The 19,653-nt window shown below is 45.8% G+C and overlaps 2 protein-coding genes across 2 annotated transcripts; both read left to right on the forward strand.

Annotated features, from left to right (window-relative positions):
- Positions 1 to 845: 845 nt before the first annotated feature.
- Positions 846 to 4,215, forward strand: LOC130511308 (meiosis-specific protein ASY2-like). The gene is made up of 6 exons (XM_057008230.1): positions 846 to 1,722; positions 1,802 to 1,936; positions 2,033 to 2,343; positions 2,408 to 2,920; positions 3,020 to 3,070; positions 3,133 to 4,215. The coding sequence occupies exons 1-6, from the start codon at positions 846 to 848 to the stop codon at positions 4,213 to 4,215; spliced, it is 2,970 nt and encodes a 989-aa protein (XP_056864210.1).
- A 9,148-nt stretch (positions 4,216 to 13,363) lies between these two features.
- On the forward strand, positions 13,364 to 13,907 carry LOC108851924 (uncharacterized). Its single transcript, XM_057008144.1, has one exon. The coding sequence runs from the start codon at positions 13,485 to 13,487 to the stop codon at positions 13,710 to 13,712; it is 228 nt and encodes a 75-aa protein (XP_056864124.1). The 5' UTR covers positions 13,364 to 13,484; the 3' UTR covers positions 13,713 to 13,907.
- Positions 13,908 to 19,653: the final 5,746 nt, after the last annotated feature.

Raw genomic sequence — 19,653 nt, forward strand, 5'->3', positions numbered from 1 at the left:
GAAAGCTGTCGGTCAGAAAAGTACAACGGCGAGAATACAAGATGAAAACCCTAATTCTAGCCGCCAAGTGAGTGAGCGTGATTTCGGATCCTTTCCTCGTTGTCCCTTCGTCCTCTTTTATAGCTGACGTCCTCTTGATCCCATGACCTAATCTTCGTGACCTAAGCTCGATGGGCTTTTCGCCCGTGGGCCGGGCGTCGTTACTTCAACTCAACGGGCTTTGCCGCGCCGTTCTGTCGGGAGTCGGGCCGACGCGGAGTCGTCAGTGGGCGGGTCATCTATTATTCGGGCCTTGTGGAGGATGTGAATCCTGTCCCTACAGTAAGCCCCCCCCAGTTTATTGATGGGAGGCGCGGGCCGAGCTCGATGAATTGTGAAGGAGATGGTTTGAATGATAGATGAACCGAGTTACGGTGACGCGGGGGTGAACCGTTTCGATGTCGACGTCCACTCGGTGCTGCAGTTTTAATTTGTTGGTTTGGAGATCGGTATCGAATTCTCTCTAAACCGTTGGATTTTCCGGTTAGTTTTGGTTATCGCGGGGAAATCGGACCGGTGTTTCGGTCTGGTGATTGTCGGTTTAAACCGACGGTTCGTTACGGTTTACTCCGGTTCTCCGAGAAGACGAAGCGACGCGTTGGTTTAATGAGGCAATTAATGTCTAATCAAGGCCCAATTAGGCCCAGGTAGACCTAATTATGACGCCTCGATTAGACGCGAACCCCTCTCTCCTATATATAGCGCCCTCCCCTTTCATTTCTCTCATTTCTTCTCCGCGAGACCAGGTACTTTTCTCTCTCTCCTCCACTTCTCTCTCTAGTTGTTGTTGTAGAATATATAGCGGTATGTCGGCGAGTCGGAAATTAACGAGGGAGCAGAAAGGGAAGAAGATAGCGAGTGGATCTGACCCTGCGGGAATCGGAGGCGAGGCCGAGCGAATCCATCGAGAGGCGATGATGGATACTGTGAATATGGACCGTGCGCAGAGGCTGTTAGTATCCGAGTCGGCGCAGCTTCACAGGGAAGAGAGAGAAGGGACGGCTTCTCGGACCCGAGAGTGCGGGAGGGATGGTCAAGGGGGAGCGAAAGACCGAGATCCCGTTCCTGCCTGTATTCCGATGGTCTTTTTCCCCGAAGGAATCTTCGAGGAACTCTCAGCCTTGCCTCCTGAATTTATCCGTTCTCCTGACGTGGTGGGGCAGGATTGGAGCAATGTGGAAGGAACTCGATCGACAGCGAGCAGCGTGAAAAAGCTACTCCGGGATTTCCGAGGGACCGGGGTGACTTTCCTGATACCTTCGTCGGATCAGAGACCGTGGTCTCCTCCGCTCGGCTATCAGTGCGTCTACGAGTCCTATTTCCAGAAGGACACCAAGTTGTGGTTCCCGATTCCTAGATTGGTGACTTCATACGCGAGACGTCGGGACGCGGCGATAAGTCAGTTTCTGAACGGATCGTACCGACTAGCCGTAGCACTGATGGTGATGGCTGCTGAGAACGACGTGTCGCTAAGTGTTCGAGTCTTCGAGGAATTAACATCCGTTCAGACGATGAACGATGGGCTTTGGGTTGTCAAGATGCGCCCGAGCTATAACGTGGTCACCGGGTATCCGAGCAAGACGAATGACTGGCAAAGGCACTACTTTTACATTAGGGCAGACGAGTCGGCCTTCGAGGATCCTCCCAACGACGACTATCGGGTCCTATGGAACCCTGATATTGGTAGATCGCTTTGATTATCTGAGATGTGTCTCCGGGTTGCTAACCTTCTGCTTTTTCTTCGTGTTTGTCATTTGTGCAGTTGACCATCCGACGTCTGCTACATACCCGGAGGATTTTATCGCGAGTGCTCGCGAGGTTGCTTTGCTTCGTCAGGAGAACTGGAGCACGATTACTCGGGAGAGAATTCGCAGGAGCATCAATAGGATATCGAGAAGTAAGTATTGCTCCCTTTCCTTCACTTATGTTTTTGTTTTCAAGGTTGAGGGGGGCTTGCTCCAACGATTAACCTCCTTTTCGTATCTCCTTACAGGGGATTGGGATTCCAGCATTCCCTCGGTTGGCGTTCCTGGTAAAAGACGTCTCTCGCTTTTCACCACGCGTGTTCAGAAACTGATCAACGAAGCTAGGAAGATGAGGCCTCAACCGAATTTGAGCGAGCTGATAAGGGCTCAGCTAAGTCTTCCGAGGGCCGATCCCCCGCGCTTGGCGGCGCCAGTTGTCGAAAGCCCCCCGCTGGTTGTCTCGAGGGATGGATCCCCGACTCGTGGTGGAGACTCTCCGACTGGGGATCCGACCGTAGATGTTCAGCAGGCTGGAGGGGGTTCCGAGGATGCTCCGGTGGCAACTCCCGGTCCGTCAAAAAAGAAGGGAAAAAAGAGGTCCCGGCGCGATTCTCTGGCTGAAGGGGATCAAGAGGATGAGCCCGCCAAACATCCGGGGAGTGAGGGCCCTCCTAAGAAGAAAAAAGAAGGAAGGCAAAGTCAGCGAAGGACCGCTCTCCCAGGAAGGGGCCAAATCTCAGGAGGATGTTGGCGAAAATGCGGTTGCTGATCCCTCAGAAGAGGCGGAAGACGCTTCCCCCGAAGCGCGGCTTCTATTGAACAGGAGAAAGAAGAAGAAGGGTCCTAGCGATGGAGGTGTTCAAAGCGAGGACCCGCCAGCTCCGGCTCCTACGATGGCCATGGTGCAGCCGTCGACTTCTAAGACTCCGAATGTTCGGAGCGCTGCTCCGAAGAGAGGTCCTCCAGAGTTCCCCGATAAAGTACGGTTCGAGTACGACGGGACGACCCCCCTTATTTATGCTCCGGACAAATGCGCGGAGTTGGTGAGTCAGATTAATGGTGGTCCTCGCCCATTGCTCCTGAACGATCTTATCTTCAGAAAAGAGTATACCGATGCTGCCCAAGCCAGACTTCGGGTAACGGTTCTCCTTTTCTTTGATTTAGCATGAAGTGTTGCTGTTTGATCTTTCATTTTGGAGAAGTGCTAATCATATCTTCGATTTTTCGTTTTGCAGAGCGACGGGAGCATGAACTTCCTCGTAGAGTTGTACGATTCCGAGCTTAAGGCGACTCGCACCGAGCTGCGACGCTCCGAGAATTGGTGGCGGCCAAAGATGCTTTTATTAAGAGGAAGAAAGCCGAGTGGACGGCCGAAACTGACAAGCTCAAAGAGAAGGCGTCCCGCGCGATCTCTCGTCGAAAGGCTCAGAAGGAGAAGTTGGCTACTACCGAGGCCGCGTTGGGCACTGCTCAAGAGACCGTGGGGATCCTTGAAACTGAGATAGCCCTGATGAAGGAAAAGGAAGAAGAGATGGAGAAGGATCAGGCAAAGATCGTCGAGCAGCACCAGAGGAAGATCGAGCACCAGGCGAGGGAGATCGAACGACTGAAGCGTTCTCGAGTCTTCGAGGTGACGCAGGAGAGGATTCGCGTTCAGACTGAAATGATCGCGAAATGCAACAGGCGCTTCCGCAACATCATGGACCGGGAGAAGCGTCGCGGACCTTTCGATGATGCCACCGCCATGTATAATCAGGCGTATGGGACGAGGTCTTGCCTTGAGGTTCTGCTGGAAGCAGGCCGCGACATTCCGCAGGATACCATCGATATGTTTGCGGTTCGGGAGAAGGAGTACGATCAGGCAGCTAAGGAGCTCAACGTGGGAGATATTCCAGAAAGCGATCTTGCTCTCTCTCCACTCGTGTTGCCCTCTCAGTTTGTCGATGAGAGGATGCTCGCCGGCCTTAATACCTTCGGGTCCAACTCCAATCTGATCGACCCGAAAGACGCGGCTGCTCTTTCGGACTCGGTTGCTGAAGGCTGTGGAGGCCGGGAGCTCGGTGAAGATCCTCCCCGAGAGGTGGTTTCAGTAGACGATCTTGCTGGTGCTCCGACTCCCGTTGATCAAACTCTGGAAAAAGAGGCCTTGGAGAAGGGGACAGTTTCTGACGTAGCCGAGAAGGGATCTCCGATTCTTCTCATGTCGGACTCCTCTGCTGAGGATCAAGCGAACGATCAAAGCGAGGAAGAGGTTGAGGACCAGGGGGTTCTCTCCAATCAGGAACAAGGAGATGGTACCGATCTCGAGGCGCCAGCGGAACCGAGTGGACGAGGTGAAGACGAGGAACGTGGATCCGGAGGGCAGAGGACGGAGGCTCAGAGGCCCGAGGAGCAAGGACCGGATGCGACTGAGGATCCTGCTGAGGATTGAACTGCCTTTCCTTTCCCTTTTATTGTTTTGGTCATTGTTTTCGGACCGTTCCTGCTACTCTTTTCCTTTATGCCTCGTGAGGCTTCGCCTTTAAAACTTGTAGCACTTTGTTGATTTGCCTGTCGATTGGTTCGACTTTGGACAAACGATGATTTTCTTTTAGGTGGGTTGAATCCCGACTTTTGTTGTGACGAACGTCCGTTCGTTGTCTTAATCTTCGTCATTTCTTCTTTTGAGAATGTGAAGATGATTGTGGACTCTTTTAAACTTAGAGAAAATTTCAGACATTGACGGTTCTATTGATTTCGAAGTAATCCCAAAGTTTTTGGTTGGCCAAACCGTTGCTTTACAAATTACGAAATAACAGAGTCATTGTCTCGGGCGCACGACTAGCGGTAGCGACACGACCGTGTTCCCGCGAATATGTGTCTGATCAGGACTCATTCGCCGACGGGGCGAGCATCGTTGTACGTTTGCGAGAGGACTGGGCCGAGCTCGCGTATAGATATCGCTATGAGGGGACGGACCCTCGTGTTATGGGATTTTCTTCTCGGAGAAGGTTTTTTTTTTTTTGTTACAGCTGGACCGGTTAAGGCTGCCTACGTACCTCGGATGAGGATCAAGCCATTCGTAGTTCGGGTTTTGTGAGTAAGAGTGACCGTGAAGTGCACTTACTCGGTTGCACGGGCAAGAGTGACCGAAGGATGCACTTGCCCGGGTTTTTTTTTTTTTTTTTTTTTTTTTTTTTTTTTTTTTTTTTTGGTGGCGATCACCTTACGAGTAGAAGCGTCGTAGATGCATGGAGTTCCAAGCGCGAGGTACTGCGTCTCCATGAGAAGTTTCAAGTCGGAAAACTCCGGGCCTTATGACTTGTGTAATCTTGTACGGGCCTTCCCAATTGGCGCCTAATTTGCCGGCTTTCCACTCTTTAGTGTTTTCGAACACTTTGCGTAGGACGAGGTCTCCGAGTTCGAGAGGTCGGGATCGAACCTTCTTATTATAGTAGCGCTTGGTCGCGTCTTTCCTCGATATTGTCCAGAGCGTCGAGGAGCATGTCTCGGTTGATCTCGTTGTGAAGAGGCATCTTGGAACGTCTTAAGCTGGTGACGTTAACCTCGGCTGGTGCCATTGCCTCAACCCCGTATGCTAGCGAAAAGGGGGTAGCTTGTGTTGCTCCCCGAGGTGTCGTGCGGTGAGACCATAGAACGCCATCTAGTTCGTCTGCCCAGCATCCTTTTTTGAGGTCGAGTCGTTTCTTCAGACCATCGATGATGGTTTTGTTCGTTGACTCGGCTTGTCCGTTGCACTGCGGGTACCTCGGCGTCGCGGTGTTGAGACGGATTCTCCATTTCTCACAGAACTCACGGAAGTTGTGCGAGATAAATTGGGATCCATTGTCGGTGACTATTTCATAAGGAAGTCCGTGACGGCAAATGATGTTTTTCCAGACGAACTTCTGTACTTCTTTGTCGGTGACGTTTGCGTATGCCTCTGCTTCCACCCACTTTGTGAAATAGTCAGTTAAGACAAGGATGAAGCGCTTTTGCCTGGAGTTCGGCAATGGGCCAATGATGTCCATTCCCCACCGCATGAAAGGGTATGGTGCGGTCATGGTTCGGAGGAGTTCGGTCGGACTGTGGATCGTAGAAGCGTGGCGTTGGCATTTGTCGCAGTGACGAACGTAGGAGTCGCAATCTGTGTTCATTGACGGCCAGTAGAAACCGAGATTCTTGATCTTCAGAGCGAGAGCTCGTCCTCCTGAGTGATTACCTGCCGCGCCTTCGTGGGTTTCGGCCATAACGAGCCTCGTCTGTTCGCCATGGATACATTTGAGGAGAACTTTAGTGGCGGTCCATCGGTGGAGCTCACCTTCGGTGACGACGTAATGCGCGCTGCGTCGCTTTAATCGCCTTGCTTCCCATTTATCCGTGGGTAACGTTCCATGGGCGAGGAAGTTAATGAACTCGAGACGCCAGTCGGTTGTTTGATCATCGTCAATCATCGTGGGGGAATCGTCAATGGGAGATGCCGCTTCGGTGACCGAAGCAACGGTCCCTCCTTCCTGATCAATGCTGGGCTTCTCGATTCGGTGGATTGGAATCGTCCGCTTTACTTGATCGTGGAGCTTGCTACCGAGGGCAGCGAAAGCGTCTGCGCAGATGTTCTCCCCACGGGGGACTTTCGTTAGTTCAAAGAACTCGAAACCTTTGGCTAGGTCTTGGACGATGCGAAGGTAGGAATCCATTCGGTCGTTTCGTACGTCGTAATCTCCGTGGTACTGACTGACGACAAGCTGGGAGTCGCAATACGCGCTTAGTCGTTTAACTTTGACTGCTTGGGCGAGACGGAGTCCCGCAATGAGAGACTCGTATTCTGCCTCGTTGTTTGAAGCGTTAAAACCGAAGGTGAAGGATTGTCGGATCAATTCTCCGGTTGGCGACTGCAACTGGACGCCTGCGCCCGAGCCTTTGTTCGTGGAGGAACCGTCCACGTGCAATATCCAGTTGTTACTGGGTAGGACGAGGTCTTGTTCGAGCTCTGGCGTGAGCTCGATGAGGAAATCAGCAAGGACTTGTGACTTGGCCGCCGTGCGGTTCTTGTACGTTATGTCGTGAGCGCTAAGTTCCATTGCCCATTTAGTCAATCTTCCTGACTGATTCGTGTTCTGCATCACCGTCCGTAGAGGCTGGTTGGAGAGAACCTCGATACTGTGTGACTGGAAGTAGGGTCGGAGTTTACGAGCCGAGGTAACGACAGCAAGGGCCATTTTCTCCAGAGTTGGGTAGCGGGTTTCCGCTTCGGTCATGCGTTTGCTGATGTAAAAAATGGGTTTCTGTTCGCCTCGGTCTTCTCGGATGAGGACGCTGCTAACTGCTGAAGAAGTGACTGCGATATAAAGAGACAGGATATCACCGACTTCCGGTTTCGCGAGGACTGGGGGTGTAGTGAGGTATTGCTTGAGTTGAGAGAATGCCTCTTCGCACTTATCGTCCCATACGAATCGTCTGTTCCCTCGCAACAACTCGTAGAAAGGAAGACACTTGTCGGTTGATCGGGAGATAAACCTGTTGAGGGCCGCGATTCTGCCCGTTAGACGCTGCACCTCTCTACTGTTCTTTGGACTGGGTAGGTCGAGGATTGCTGATATCTGCTTCGGGTTGGCCTCGATGCCTCGCTGGGTCACTATATATCCGAGGAACTCGCCCGAGGTGACGCCGAATGTGCATTTGGCCGGGTTGAGTTTCATCCCATACTCGTTTAGCGTCGTGAAACAATCGCGCAGATGGTCGAGGTGATCGCTCGCGTGAAGCGATTTGACTAGCATGTCATCGATGTATACTTCCATGGTGTTGCCCAGTCTGTCAGCAAACATCTTATTGACGAGGCGCTGGTAAGTCGCTCCAGCGTTCTTCAGGCCGAAAGGCATGACCTTGTAGCAGTAGGTTCCCCGATCAGTGATGAAAGCGGTCTTCTCTCGGTCGTCGGGGTGCATCATTATTTGATTATACCCCGAGAAGGCATCCATGAAGGTAAGCAGTTCGTTGCCTGCTGTTGACTCGACCAGTCGATCGATATGGGGGAGTGGGTAGCTGTCTTTCGGGCATGCCTTGTTGAGATCGGTGAAATCTACGCAGACGCGCCACTTCCCGTTTTTCTTTTTGACGACAACCGGATTTGCTAACCACTCGGGGTACCGGACCTCGGTGATGGATCCTGCTGCGAGTAATCGGTCTACTTCCTCGTTGACTGCTTTCGATCGATCGGGCCCGAGTTTACGCCTTTTCAGCCGGATTGGTTTGAAAGTGGGGTCGACGTTCAGCTCGTGCGAGGTTATAGTCGGATCGATTCCCTTCATGTCTGCTGCGGACCAGGCGAATGTTGAGGCATTCTCTCGGAGGAAAGAGGTGATCTGGGTTTGCATTTCATCCGAGAGAAAAGCGCCGATTCGTACGACCTTTGTCGAGTCGTTTACGTCGAGCGGGACCTCGCGGATTTCTTCCTTCTGAGGGTATACTTTATGGATAGGTTTGGAGACGGAGTTGATGAGGGATACGGATTGCTGGAGTTTCACCGTTGCAATGAGTATTTCTCTCGCGGCCTGCTGGTCTCCACGGATGGTTTGCGTACTGCCGTCCTTGCCCGGGAACTTGACACACTGGTGGTAAGACGACGGAATGGCTCTCATTGCATGGAGCCAGGGGGTGCCAAGAATCGCGTTATACGGCGCTCTAGCTTGTATAACGGAGAATTTCACCGTGCGAACGATGTCTCCTGCATAGACGGGGAGGCGTATCGTACCGAGCATCTGCTCCGAAGCTCCGTTAAATCCGGTAAGGGTGCGAGAAGATGGTTTCATGTTCTGCAGATCAACGCCCATCTTATCCAGCGTGTGGCGGAAGATGAGATCGACCGAGCTCCCGGTATCGATCAAGACTTTGGTGACTTGACATTCTCCGATCCCGATGTCGACGAGGAGTGGATCGTTGTGAGGCATGTGGACGCCCCGTGCGTCGGCGTTGGAAAATGTTATTTGATGGTCGTCTCCAGCAGACGAAGGCCAACGTCTGGAGGTAACGGCTTGTCGCCTGTAGTCTTTGACTGCTCTGACGGAGTCACCGCAGAGGGGGGATCCTCCCATGATTACGCTGATCCGGGGGAAGCGACTTCTGCGTCGAGATTCGATCTGTTCGCGGAGGTCGTTAGTCCCAGTGTCGTCTGCAGTGGTAGTGGAATGGCGTTCTTTCGCTTTTTCCAAGTGCCTACGCAGGTCAGATCGTTTGGAACGGTTGAGCTTTATCCTCAGGTCGTCAACCCTAGAGTTGAGGCTATCGCGTAGATCGGAAACTTGGAAAGGGTGATCCGGATCGATCCTTCGGGATTTGGACGCGCTATCTGTGGGACCGTAGGACGGAGCTTCGGTGGGTACGAGGATCGCTGCAGTTGCGGCCTTTCTCTTTAGCAAAGTCCGAAGGTCGGTCCCTTCTGCGTCGGTAGCGTTTACTCGGGGAGAAGTCTGCGCAGTCTGCTCGTCGTCCGAAGAGTCACTTATTTTGGAGAGGATGACCTCTACTCGCCGACGGTTCCTCGGCTGTTCTTCGTCAGCCGATGAGTCGTCTTTATCCTGAGCATCCTCGTCGTCTGCTTTGGCTTGAGGTTGCTTCTCTTTGGATTTCTGAGACTTCTTTTCCTTGTTTTTGCTCCAGCTCTTGCCGTTCTTGGGCTTTGGTTTGGGGGGTGGCTCGATCTCCAGCTTTCCACTTTCCACGGATGACAAGAACTGTTTGTAGAGAACGTTGCACTCATTCGTGTTGTGAGTGTCGACTTTGTGATAGGCGCAGTACTTGCGGGAAGGGGGTGCGTTAGGACCCGAGGACTCGGGCGACGTTGGGCCTTTCAGATCGTTCTCGGAAGACGGGCGGTTGTAGACGTTCCACCCTTTTTCTCGGACTGCGGCAGTAGACGCGGGATCCGCTTCGTCAGCGACGGCGTACGCGAAGTTGCGCTTGGGATTGCCGGAGGAATGTTGCCTCGGCTCCTGTCGGTTATCACTCGTCTTAGCTGAGTTCTGCTTTGCTGCTGCGTCTTTTGCAGCGTTCTGTCGTCCGATGATTGCCTTCGTGTCTTCCTCCATTTTTATGAAGTTATGGGAACGCGCTATGGCATCTGCGAGAGAACGCGTCGGGTGTCGGTAAAGGTCGGCTCGGAAAGTAGACTTGAGGTGAAGGGTGTTTTTCAAGGATTCGACGGCGATCTGGTCGGGGATGTCTATCTTCGAGACGACAGATTTGAACTTTTCCATGAAGTCGCGGAGACTCTGACCGTTGGCTTGGGTTAGGTTCCACAGATCGGAAGCGGTTGCTTCCTCGCGAGTGAACATGATATAGTTCTTCAGGAAGGCGGTGGAGAGGTCATGGAAGCTGTTGACAGAGTTTTCTTTGAGGCCGGTGAACCAAGCCAAAGCCGTTCCTTCTAGGGTTTCGACGAAGAGCTGGCAAAAGCCGGCGTCTTTCTCTTCGTCGGAGAGATTTGCACGGCGCATAGCGATGTTGAACGATGTGACATGGACCGTCGGGTCGTAGAGTCCGTCGAAAGTCGGCAAGCGGAGCTTGTCCATTTTTCGGAGCCTAACATTGGTTATCTTCGCGGAAAATGGGGTTCGGAGAGACTCGGCGAGGACGCGTTCGATCTGCGGAGCAGATGTTGTCACGTGGTGTATTTGCGAGCTGATGTCGAGGATGGACTGCTTGAGCGCCGCGAGCTCGTTGATGGTTTGCACGTCGGAGGCGTCTCCACGAGCGTTGGTTGTCTGCGCTGGCACGCGGTCGTCGGCGTCGGGAGCGTCGTCTTGAGTAGGTAAGGCGCCGGCCGTCCTCTCGGTGGCGAAAAGTTGTCGCCGGTACGCTGCCGTCGTTGCGTCGGCGTTCGCGGCGAGGGGGGCGATGAGAGCAGCGAGAGCAGTGAGCTGGTCGGTTACTGCCTTTTGGGCGGCGTCCTGTTGAGCTAGACGCGCCATAATGGTGTCGATAGATGCTGGTGGTGGCACCGGCAAGGGAGTCGCCGGTGTTGGGGTTGGAGTCGGCTCACGAGCATCCTGCTCTTCGCCGGAGGTGGAACCGTCGTTAATCGATCCCATCTGGTGTTGACGTTACTTCGCTTTGCCCCACGGTGGGCGCCAACTGTTTGATCGGAAAACGGTTCTATGCTAAAGTAGACAGATTTCGATTGTGGGTTTAGTCGAAGACGTTTTTATTCAGATGAGAAAGAGTTTAGTCGGTGTACAAAAGAGGAAACAAACGGTGAGGAAGAGAGACCGGAGCTCGGAAGCTGTCGGTCAGAAAAGTACAACGGCGAGAATACAAGATGAAAACCCTAATTCTAGCCGCCAAGTGAGTGAGCGTGATTTCGGATCCTTTCCTCGTTGTCCCTTCGTCCTCTTTTATAGCTGACGTCCTCTTGATCCCATGACCTAATCTTCGTGACCTAAGCTCGATGGGCTTTTCGCCCGTGGGCCGGGCGTCGTTACTTCAACTCAACGGGCTTTGCCGCGCCGTTCTGTCGGGAGTCGGGCCGACGCAGAGTCGTCAGTGGGCCGGGTCATCTATTATTCGGGCCTTGTGGGAGGATGTGAATCCTGTCCCTACAAGTAACAGATACAGCGGCGAAGGCAAAAAGTCGGACGTCCATCGAGAAGAGGATGACGCCGAAGCTGAAGTTACATCTATAAATAAGTTAGAAGAAGCAAAAGCATAAAAAAAATTAAAAAGAGCCGGACCGGCGGTGGCTATGGGAGCCACTCCGCCGGCCGGAAACGCTAAATCACGGTGGTTTTCTTTTGTATATCGTGATCACTTAACAAAGTCTACACATTTATACCTGTCACCATAGTTAGTTAACGCCTCCCTTCTAATTTAATCTTAGATTAATGTGTGTCACCTTTTTCACTTACGTTTTTTTTTTTTATATTAAAACTCTAAAACTAGATCTAGTGGGTTACGCTGATTGTCCAAAAACAGGGTTATGCTAACTAATCTGATTTAAACTCAAATGTATATTCTGTCTCGCTCACGAATAACTAATGCATGAATTAAACTATTTTTTTGTTTTTTTATAACACTTTTTTATTACTACAGAATTACCTATAAGATTGGAAAATGATGTTTTACAGATGAAAAGGAGAATGACAATTTTTATGAACAAATCTGGTATAGTAAATTGGAGGGATATCTTCTCTATTAAAAGAGAAGTACAATTTTATCTACTGTAAAAAAGTCATAACTAGACCATCTAATAAGTAGTCTAATAAACTGAATTAATATTAACATATTCTTCCTATTAACAATGAAACCATCTTATGTCGCTAAAAAATCTAAACAACTTCTCCTATTGATCATATTTAACGGAAATTTTATTAATTGTTATTTAATTTGATTCTAAAATATATTTACTAGATTTGATAATTGATTTATTATATATATGATTCATATAATTAATCATTTACTACATTTTTAACTTTATTTAAACACATGTAAAATGAAATAAAAATATCTCTAAAACTTTATTTAGTCTCATTGACTTCGTATACTTTGCACCTCTATATTTACTTCATTGTAAGTATATCTCAATATTAAATATTATAATATTTAATTGATATTAAATCAACTAATAAATATATATCACCAAACATGAAAATATTTATAAAATATGCAAATTTAAATATAAAATAAAAAGCTTTAAAAGTAATTTTTGGTTATGTGTTACTCAAATCTAAATATTAATTTTCAGTTTACATAACACAATTATTTATTTCATACAAATTTAAATTTACTACTAAATTGATACAACACCCGCACGGATGTGCGGGTTCAAATCTAGTGAGAAGTTTATGGGAAAAGAAATACGAGAGCTACCTTCTCATCTATGCATCCGGAATTGAAGAGTTCATCTTAGATAATGGAAAATATATAAAAAAAAAAGTCAAAACAGTTTCATATGTGCTTTGTACGACAAATTGCTTTTAATTGGTAAAAAAATAGTTTCAAAATCAGAAAATAATTTATTTTGGCAGTTTATTTGGAAGATGTACACAGATTAACATAGAGTTTTAGTATTTTGGAGATCATACACGTTTTCTTAAGGCATAGTACAAAGGATCATTTACGTTAAACTAATTTTAAGCTTAAATTCTCTTTAGCCGACCGAAAAAAAATAAACTAAAATTTTTAGTCGGCAATATAGGTCCAAGTCAGAGAATTAATCAATTAAAGAAAGGAAATAGAGAAAAGGAAAAAGAGAACGAGCGTGGAGAAGCAGAATGATTAAAATGGAATCATGACCAAACGGTCATAAGACCACCTGCAACGGTGAAAACAAACGAATCCTTAGCTAAAAATAAATTAGTATAAAATGCTGTAGGTCCCATGTTTTTTGGTTCTAGTGCCAACAAAACCTCTTCTACCTCTTCACTAAGGATCAATCTTCTGGGAGTAACGTTACTGTGCACAGGTTTCAGAGTCTGTGATTGGCTGTTTCCTTTTTTTTTTTTAAATTGAAAAAAATAATAATAAAATAATATAAAAATATCTAGGTTATAGAGCCAACATAATATCACCATTGCTGCTGCTCTAAAGAACGGTCGTTTCTCTATAAATAACGATTCTTCTCTTCATCATTGCCAAACTCATCCTTCAGTGCTTAATCCTTTTACAACACTTCCTTTTTGTCATAATAATAATAATCAAACTAATTACATAACTGAAACAGAACACAAAATGTCTTCGATGGGAGCAAACTACGCACAACTACAAGTCATGCAGAAGAAGCAAAAGGAGAAGATGATGATGAGGAAGAAGAGACTGGAAAAGGAGAGACATGGAGGCGTAGACGGTGGAGAAGGCATCGGAGTTTCTTCTGCCGCCGCTGGAAATAGTGGTACCAGAATCTTTCCAGTCAAGTCTTCTCCGTCGGCAACTTACGAAGAAGTAAGAAGGCAAGATTGAAAATGTGAGACGGTCTTGTTTTCTATAAGTTAAGACTTTGTGGCTTTGTGTGTGATGTGATATAAGTGCCATCCTCTGCGTCTAGGTTTTAAGTTTTTTTTTTTTTTTAAGTTACTTAATTTGTGTTACTTAATTTGTGTTACTTTGTTGAATGTTATTGTTGCCAATTTTATGAAAACATTGCATTTTCGTACATTTCAACCAGCATGTAAAATATTTCTTTATCCACAATCTATTTTGAAGTAAAAGTATAGACTTTGAGGCCTGGTCACGTAGATTTTCCATTTTATAGATTTTTTTTCACAAAACAATGTTGAGATTAGTTTTTATTATTTCAGATTTTTTTGCAAAAATTATGTGGTTACCACTTTTTGCAAATAAAAAGACAAAAAAAGAATCAATTATGATATATTTGTAACAAAAAGTATTATTATATTATGAGGATCTGAGATAGAGATTGAACTCAACGTCTTTAGTAGGGCTGGGCAAATAAACCGAACCCGAAAATCCGAACCGAATCCGATCCGATAAAAATGAATCCGAACCGATCCGAACCCGACTTAAATACCGAATGGATCTTGTTTTTTGGTATTTCGGGTTATGGGTATTATCTGAACCGAACCCGAATTTAAATGGATATCCGATAGAACCCGAAACATTCAAAACCCTAGAAAGGTCTTATACCAAATATGATCTCAATTTCTAATATGTGTTCAAAATACATTAAGATATATTGAACATCTAAAATATTTATGTATTACATAAATATTGGTGGTTCTATTATATGAAGGTTGATGGTTAAAGGTGGCTGTTAAATTTTGAAATATTTAGATTTAGATTTTATTTTCATTAAACAATGTTTCTCATTTCATGAGGTCGTGGTTTTCATTTTATGATTTTATTTATTTAGTTTTCTTTTATCAATAAATATGTTTTTCTTTCGTTTAATTTTGAATTATCATGGTTGATGTTCGTTTCTTAATTTTAAATCGATTTTACTTATGTTTTAGTTACAAAGAGGTACAAATTAGGTATTTGAAACCAAAACAAACCAATTTTACTTAGGTTTTGGTTACAAAATAGGTATAAATCGGATATTTTTAAATCAAAAAACCGATTGGGACCCGAACCCGAAAGTATATTGGGTTGTACCGGTTCTTTGAAGATTTACTAACCCCAACCCGAACCCGATAGAACCCGAACCGGTACCGAACCGAACTTTCAAATAATCCGAATGGGGCTGATTTTGATAAACCCGAAAAACCGAAACCCGATTGGATAAAACCGAAACCCGATTGGGACCCCGAATGCCCATGCCTAGTCTTTAGAACAAAAAATGAAAGGAAATTTGGTGTGAAATGATCGAAATGGATAGAAGTAGAGTAGAGGTTATATATGGGGAAGGTTGAGTGGTTTGATCGGTTACTTTCCTCCCATTGTGATGTCGAGATTATTTAATTGTTTCTTGTTCTGATACCCGAAACTACACCCGAACCCGACTTCGGCTCGAATGTAGTAAAATATTCGAACGGGTGTTAAGTCAGGAGAAACTGGATATTCGAATCCGAACGAATAATATCCGAACCCGAATGGATATCCGAAGATTACCGAACATATGTATATTTATCTTTATATTTCTAGTTTACATATATCATTTTATTTAAAATATTCATATTGATGTTAAACATATTTTAAGATCATATAGTATATATATAATTATGAAAAAATAAATTGATATTCATTTAAAATGCATGTTAAACTTTTTGTTTCATGTATTAGTAAAAGTTACATCCAAAGCTTAAAAATAATAGTTAAATTAATATATATGTTTTTTGAAATGTTATCTCCAAATCTATTAATCATTGAATCTATAAAAGAATAGAAAAATCAGTTAAGTGAAATCTATATTTTTAAATATAAGAAACTTAAAAAATGAAAGTTATTTATTTTTTCTTTTAAAATCTAAATATCCGAATCCGTTTCGAAATAACCGAACTCGAACTAAAAATATCCGAACCCGATCCGAAGTACAGAAATACCTGAACATGTGCTATATCCTTATACCGAAATACCCGAAAATCTGAAATATCCGATCCGAACAGGTATCCGAATACCCACCCCTACTTTCTCGGAAAAAAATGAGATTATTTAATTGTTTAGATAGCAGACTAGCAGTTAAAGATATTATGAACGAAAACAATAGTAATGATGGCGTGTTTGTATCTTTTTCTTTTTGAGAAAAAAAGCGAGATGAAATTTTTTTTCAAAATGTTATAGGTTCTGGGTTCCGAAAGTAGTACTTCCACTTACCCATGAATCGTGCTAGAAAGGAAAGTGGCCCACCCATACATCCCCATCGACGGTGACTCCAACCTTGACTAAGCCATCCCCTCGACCATGATAAGTCAAAAGGAAGGTCACACATAAAAACCACTAGATTCTAAAGGAGTTATCAGATTTATGAATGAAGAAGATGAATACTCTGTTTACTGTAATTTCATTACTTTCTCATTGCTTGTTCTCAGTTACAATAAGAGTTTATTTATACAAGTAATGAAAACCTAGAGGTTCTAGACAGATGGCAAGATCCTATTCTTCTTCAGAATCAATGGCTGAGAATCTGTTGTACAAACTCACACCATTATCATCTCTGCAACTCAACGTCATCTGTCCTTTGCTTTTGACTCTCTTCTTCTCATCTTTGAATTCTAACCGTTGCTTGGTCACTTGACTGTCTGGGCTTCTCACTTCTGCATTGGGCTTAGAATATTCGAGGCCCATCTTTTCCTTCTCTTTCTCTTTACTGCAAACGGTGTCGCTTAGAGCAATTTGTTTAATAGTCCCCCTCAAACTTGGTGTAGGTGGTGAGCATACGCCAAGTTTGACTCTGAGCTTGTCAAATGCCGTGTAGGGGAGAGACTTAGTGTATATATCTGCCAGTTGGTGAGAAGCAGGGACATGCTTGACGATGAGAGCTTTCAAAGCAACCCTCTCGCGCACATAGTGATAGTCAAGCTCAAAGTGCTTGGACCTCTTATGAAACCGAGGATTAGCAGTCAAGTGAACCGCTGACAAGTTGTCACAGTATAGTTCCGGAGTTTTAAACACAGGAATCCCCATCTCCCTTATGATGGAGCACAACCAACTGAGCTCTGACGCTGTCTCATATAATGACCGATACTCTGCCTCTGTTGAGCTTCTAGACACAGTCGGCTGCTTCTTTGAGGACCAGGAGATGATGTTGTTGCCAAGGAAGGTGCAGAAGCCTCCCGTTGATCTCCTGGTTTTCGAACATCCGGCCCAGTCACTGTCACTGTAGGCACGGAGGGTGAAGTCTGTCTGTTTACTGAAGTTGATGCCCAGTTGAGAGGTTCCTTTCACATAACGCAACAGGCGCTTCAGGTTGTTGAAGTCAGCAACAGACGGAGCATGCATCTGTTGACATATATAGTTGACGGAGAACTGTATATCAGGTCTGGTTAGAGTGAGATACTGCAGTTTTCCCGCGAGACTTCGAAAATAGCCTGGATTCTCGAAGGGACGATCTTGGCGAGGCACTTTGTTCAGTTGGATAGGTAATGGTGTGGCCACTGCATTGCAATCGCTCATCCCTGCAGCTTCCAAAATATCGAGGGCATATCTTTCTTGAGATAGGAATAGACCGCCATCATGAAACTTGGCTTGAATTCCCAAGAAGTAGCTCATCTGACCAAGATCCTTCATGCGGAACTGAGTGTGGATGTCTTTGAGAAACCTCTGCTGAACTTCAGAGTTATTTCCTGTCACCAACATATCATCAACATATAATAGAAGCATGATAACATCTTTACCCTTTGAGTACACAAACAGAGACGCATCTTTGATGCAGCAACTGAATCCAAAATCCAATAGGTAGTTGCTGAACTTATCAAACCAGGCTCGCGGCGACTGTTTCAGTCCATATAGAGATTTGTGGAGATGACACACGTGATCTGGTTTTGAATCATCAACGAACCCAGCCGGTTGTTTCATATATACAGTCTCTGCTAGCTCTCCGTGAAGAAACGCATTAGACACATCCATTTGCTTGATATCCCAGCCTAAAACCGTAGCTGTGTGAAGTACTAAACGTACGGTGGCTGTTCTAACTACATGGATAAATGTCTCCCAGTAGTCTACTCCTTCTTCCTGACCACAACCTTGAACAACAAGACGTGATCTGAGCTTCTCCACCTTTCCTTTCGCATTCAGTTTCTTCTTGTGTAACCATTTGTTACCAAGAACATGCATCTCTGGCTTGTAAGGTACCAAAGACCATGTATTAGTGATCATACAGTTGTCATATTCCTCGTGCATAGAGTTGTTCCAGCCGGGATGACTAAGAGCTTCTGCTACAGACTTCGGCTCAGGACAAGAGTCTTTTACAGTTAACAAGGCGTAGCGAGGGTTGGGTTTGATGATCCCTGCTTTAGCTCTTGTCACCATACTATGTCCTGTAGTTCTTTGAAGCTGAGTTTGACTTGGAGGTGTCGTTATTGTAGCTGCAGTACTGAGTTGAGAGGCTGATGGTGCTTCAGTGTCTGCAGAGATACTTGACGAGATTGGACTGGGTGGGCTTTGTGTTGAGTGACTTTGCGTAGGAGCTTGTGGTTTGTGACGCAGTCGAGAAGTTGCTACTGGACCCACTGGTGGTGTCTGATCATTGCCGTCTTGTTGAGGCTGAGTAGAGGCAGTCTGACTTTTGTACCAAGCTTCCATTAATGCAGTATTAGTAGGCGCTTGAAGAAGTTTGTATGATTTGAGTAGGGGAAGTCACTTTCATCAAATGTGACATGCCTACTAAGGTAGACTCTTCCGGTTGAGGGTAGTAAGCACCTGTAGCCTTTGAACTTATCACTGTAACCCAAGAAAACACACTTCAGTGACCTGGGATCAAACTTGTTCTTTGAGTAGTCTCTGAGTGTAGGATAACAGGCGCACCCAAATACTTTCAAAGCAGAGTAAGCTGGAGCTCTTTTGTACAGGATCTCATGTGGGCTCAGTGTCTTGTCCAAAGCACTGTGAGGTAACCTGTTGCTCAGATAATTTGCTGTAAAGAAAGCCTCTACCCAAAACTTATGAGGCACTCGACTTTGAAACAGCAGTGACAGTCCAATCTCAACAATTTGTCTGTGTTTCCGTTCTGCCAAACCATTTTGTTGTGGCGTATGAGGACATGAAATAAGCTGTTGTATCCCATTTTGTTGCAGGTGAAGAAGGAATTGATTACTAATAAATTCTCCACCACCATCACATTGAAATGATCCAATCTTAGTACAAAGGAGATTCTGAACCAACGCTTGGAAAGCAACAAAAACAGAGAAGAAATCCGACTTCTGTTTTAAAGGAAACAACCAGCTATTCCTAGAGTAGTTATCAACGAAGACTACATAGTATTTAAACCCTTGGACAGAGGTAACCGGAGCTGGACCCTAGAGGTCGCAGTGGATCCGTTCAAGAGCAATCTGTTTAATAGATTCGTGTCCACTAACTCCAAGTTCTGTTTACCACTACCGAAGCTCGACGATTCTAAAAAAAAGAAACAAGATCAATTGCTCAAGGAAGTCAAGAACTTGGAATAAAGTCAACTTTTCAAGCCAACTTTTCATTTATTTTATTCTCGTTTTTGAATTTGACCCTAGAAGGTTATGAGCTGATAGGATTATTGTATAAATTCCCCCTGCAGCACTATAATATGTAGACGTTTATTAAATAAAATATTGAACTTTTTTCACTTGGGTTTCATATAACACTTGTTCTTTCTTTTTTTTTTGAACACATACTTATATTAGAAACTTCTCTATCCCTAACTAGGGAAGAGGATGAGTAACATTACAGAGTGCAGATTTTGCAAGGCAATCAGCTGCAGAGTTTGAAAGACGATCTAGAAATTTAAAAGAGCAAGCAGTAAAAGAAAGGGATA

The sequence above is a fragment of the Raphanus sativus genome, chromosome 4 (genome assembly GCF_000801105.2).
Source record: "Raphanus sativus cultivar WK10039 chromosome 4, ASM80110v3, whole genome shotgun sequence".
Classification (NCBI taxonomy): Eukaryota; Viridiplantae; Streptophyta; class Magnoliopsida; order Brassicales; family Brassicaceae; genus Raphanus; species Raphanus sativus.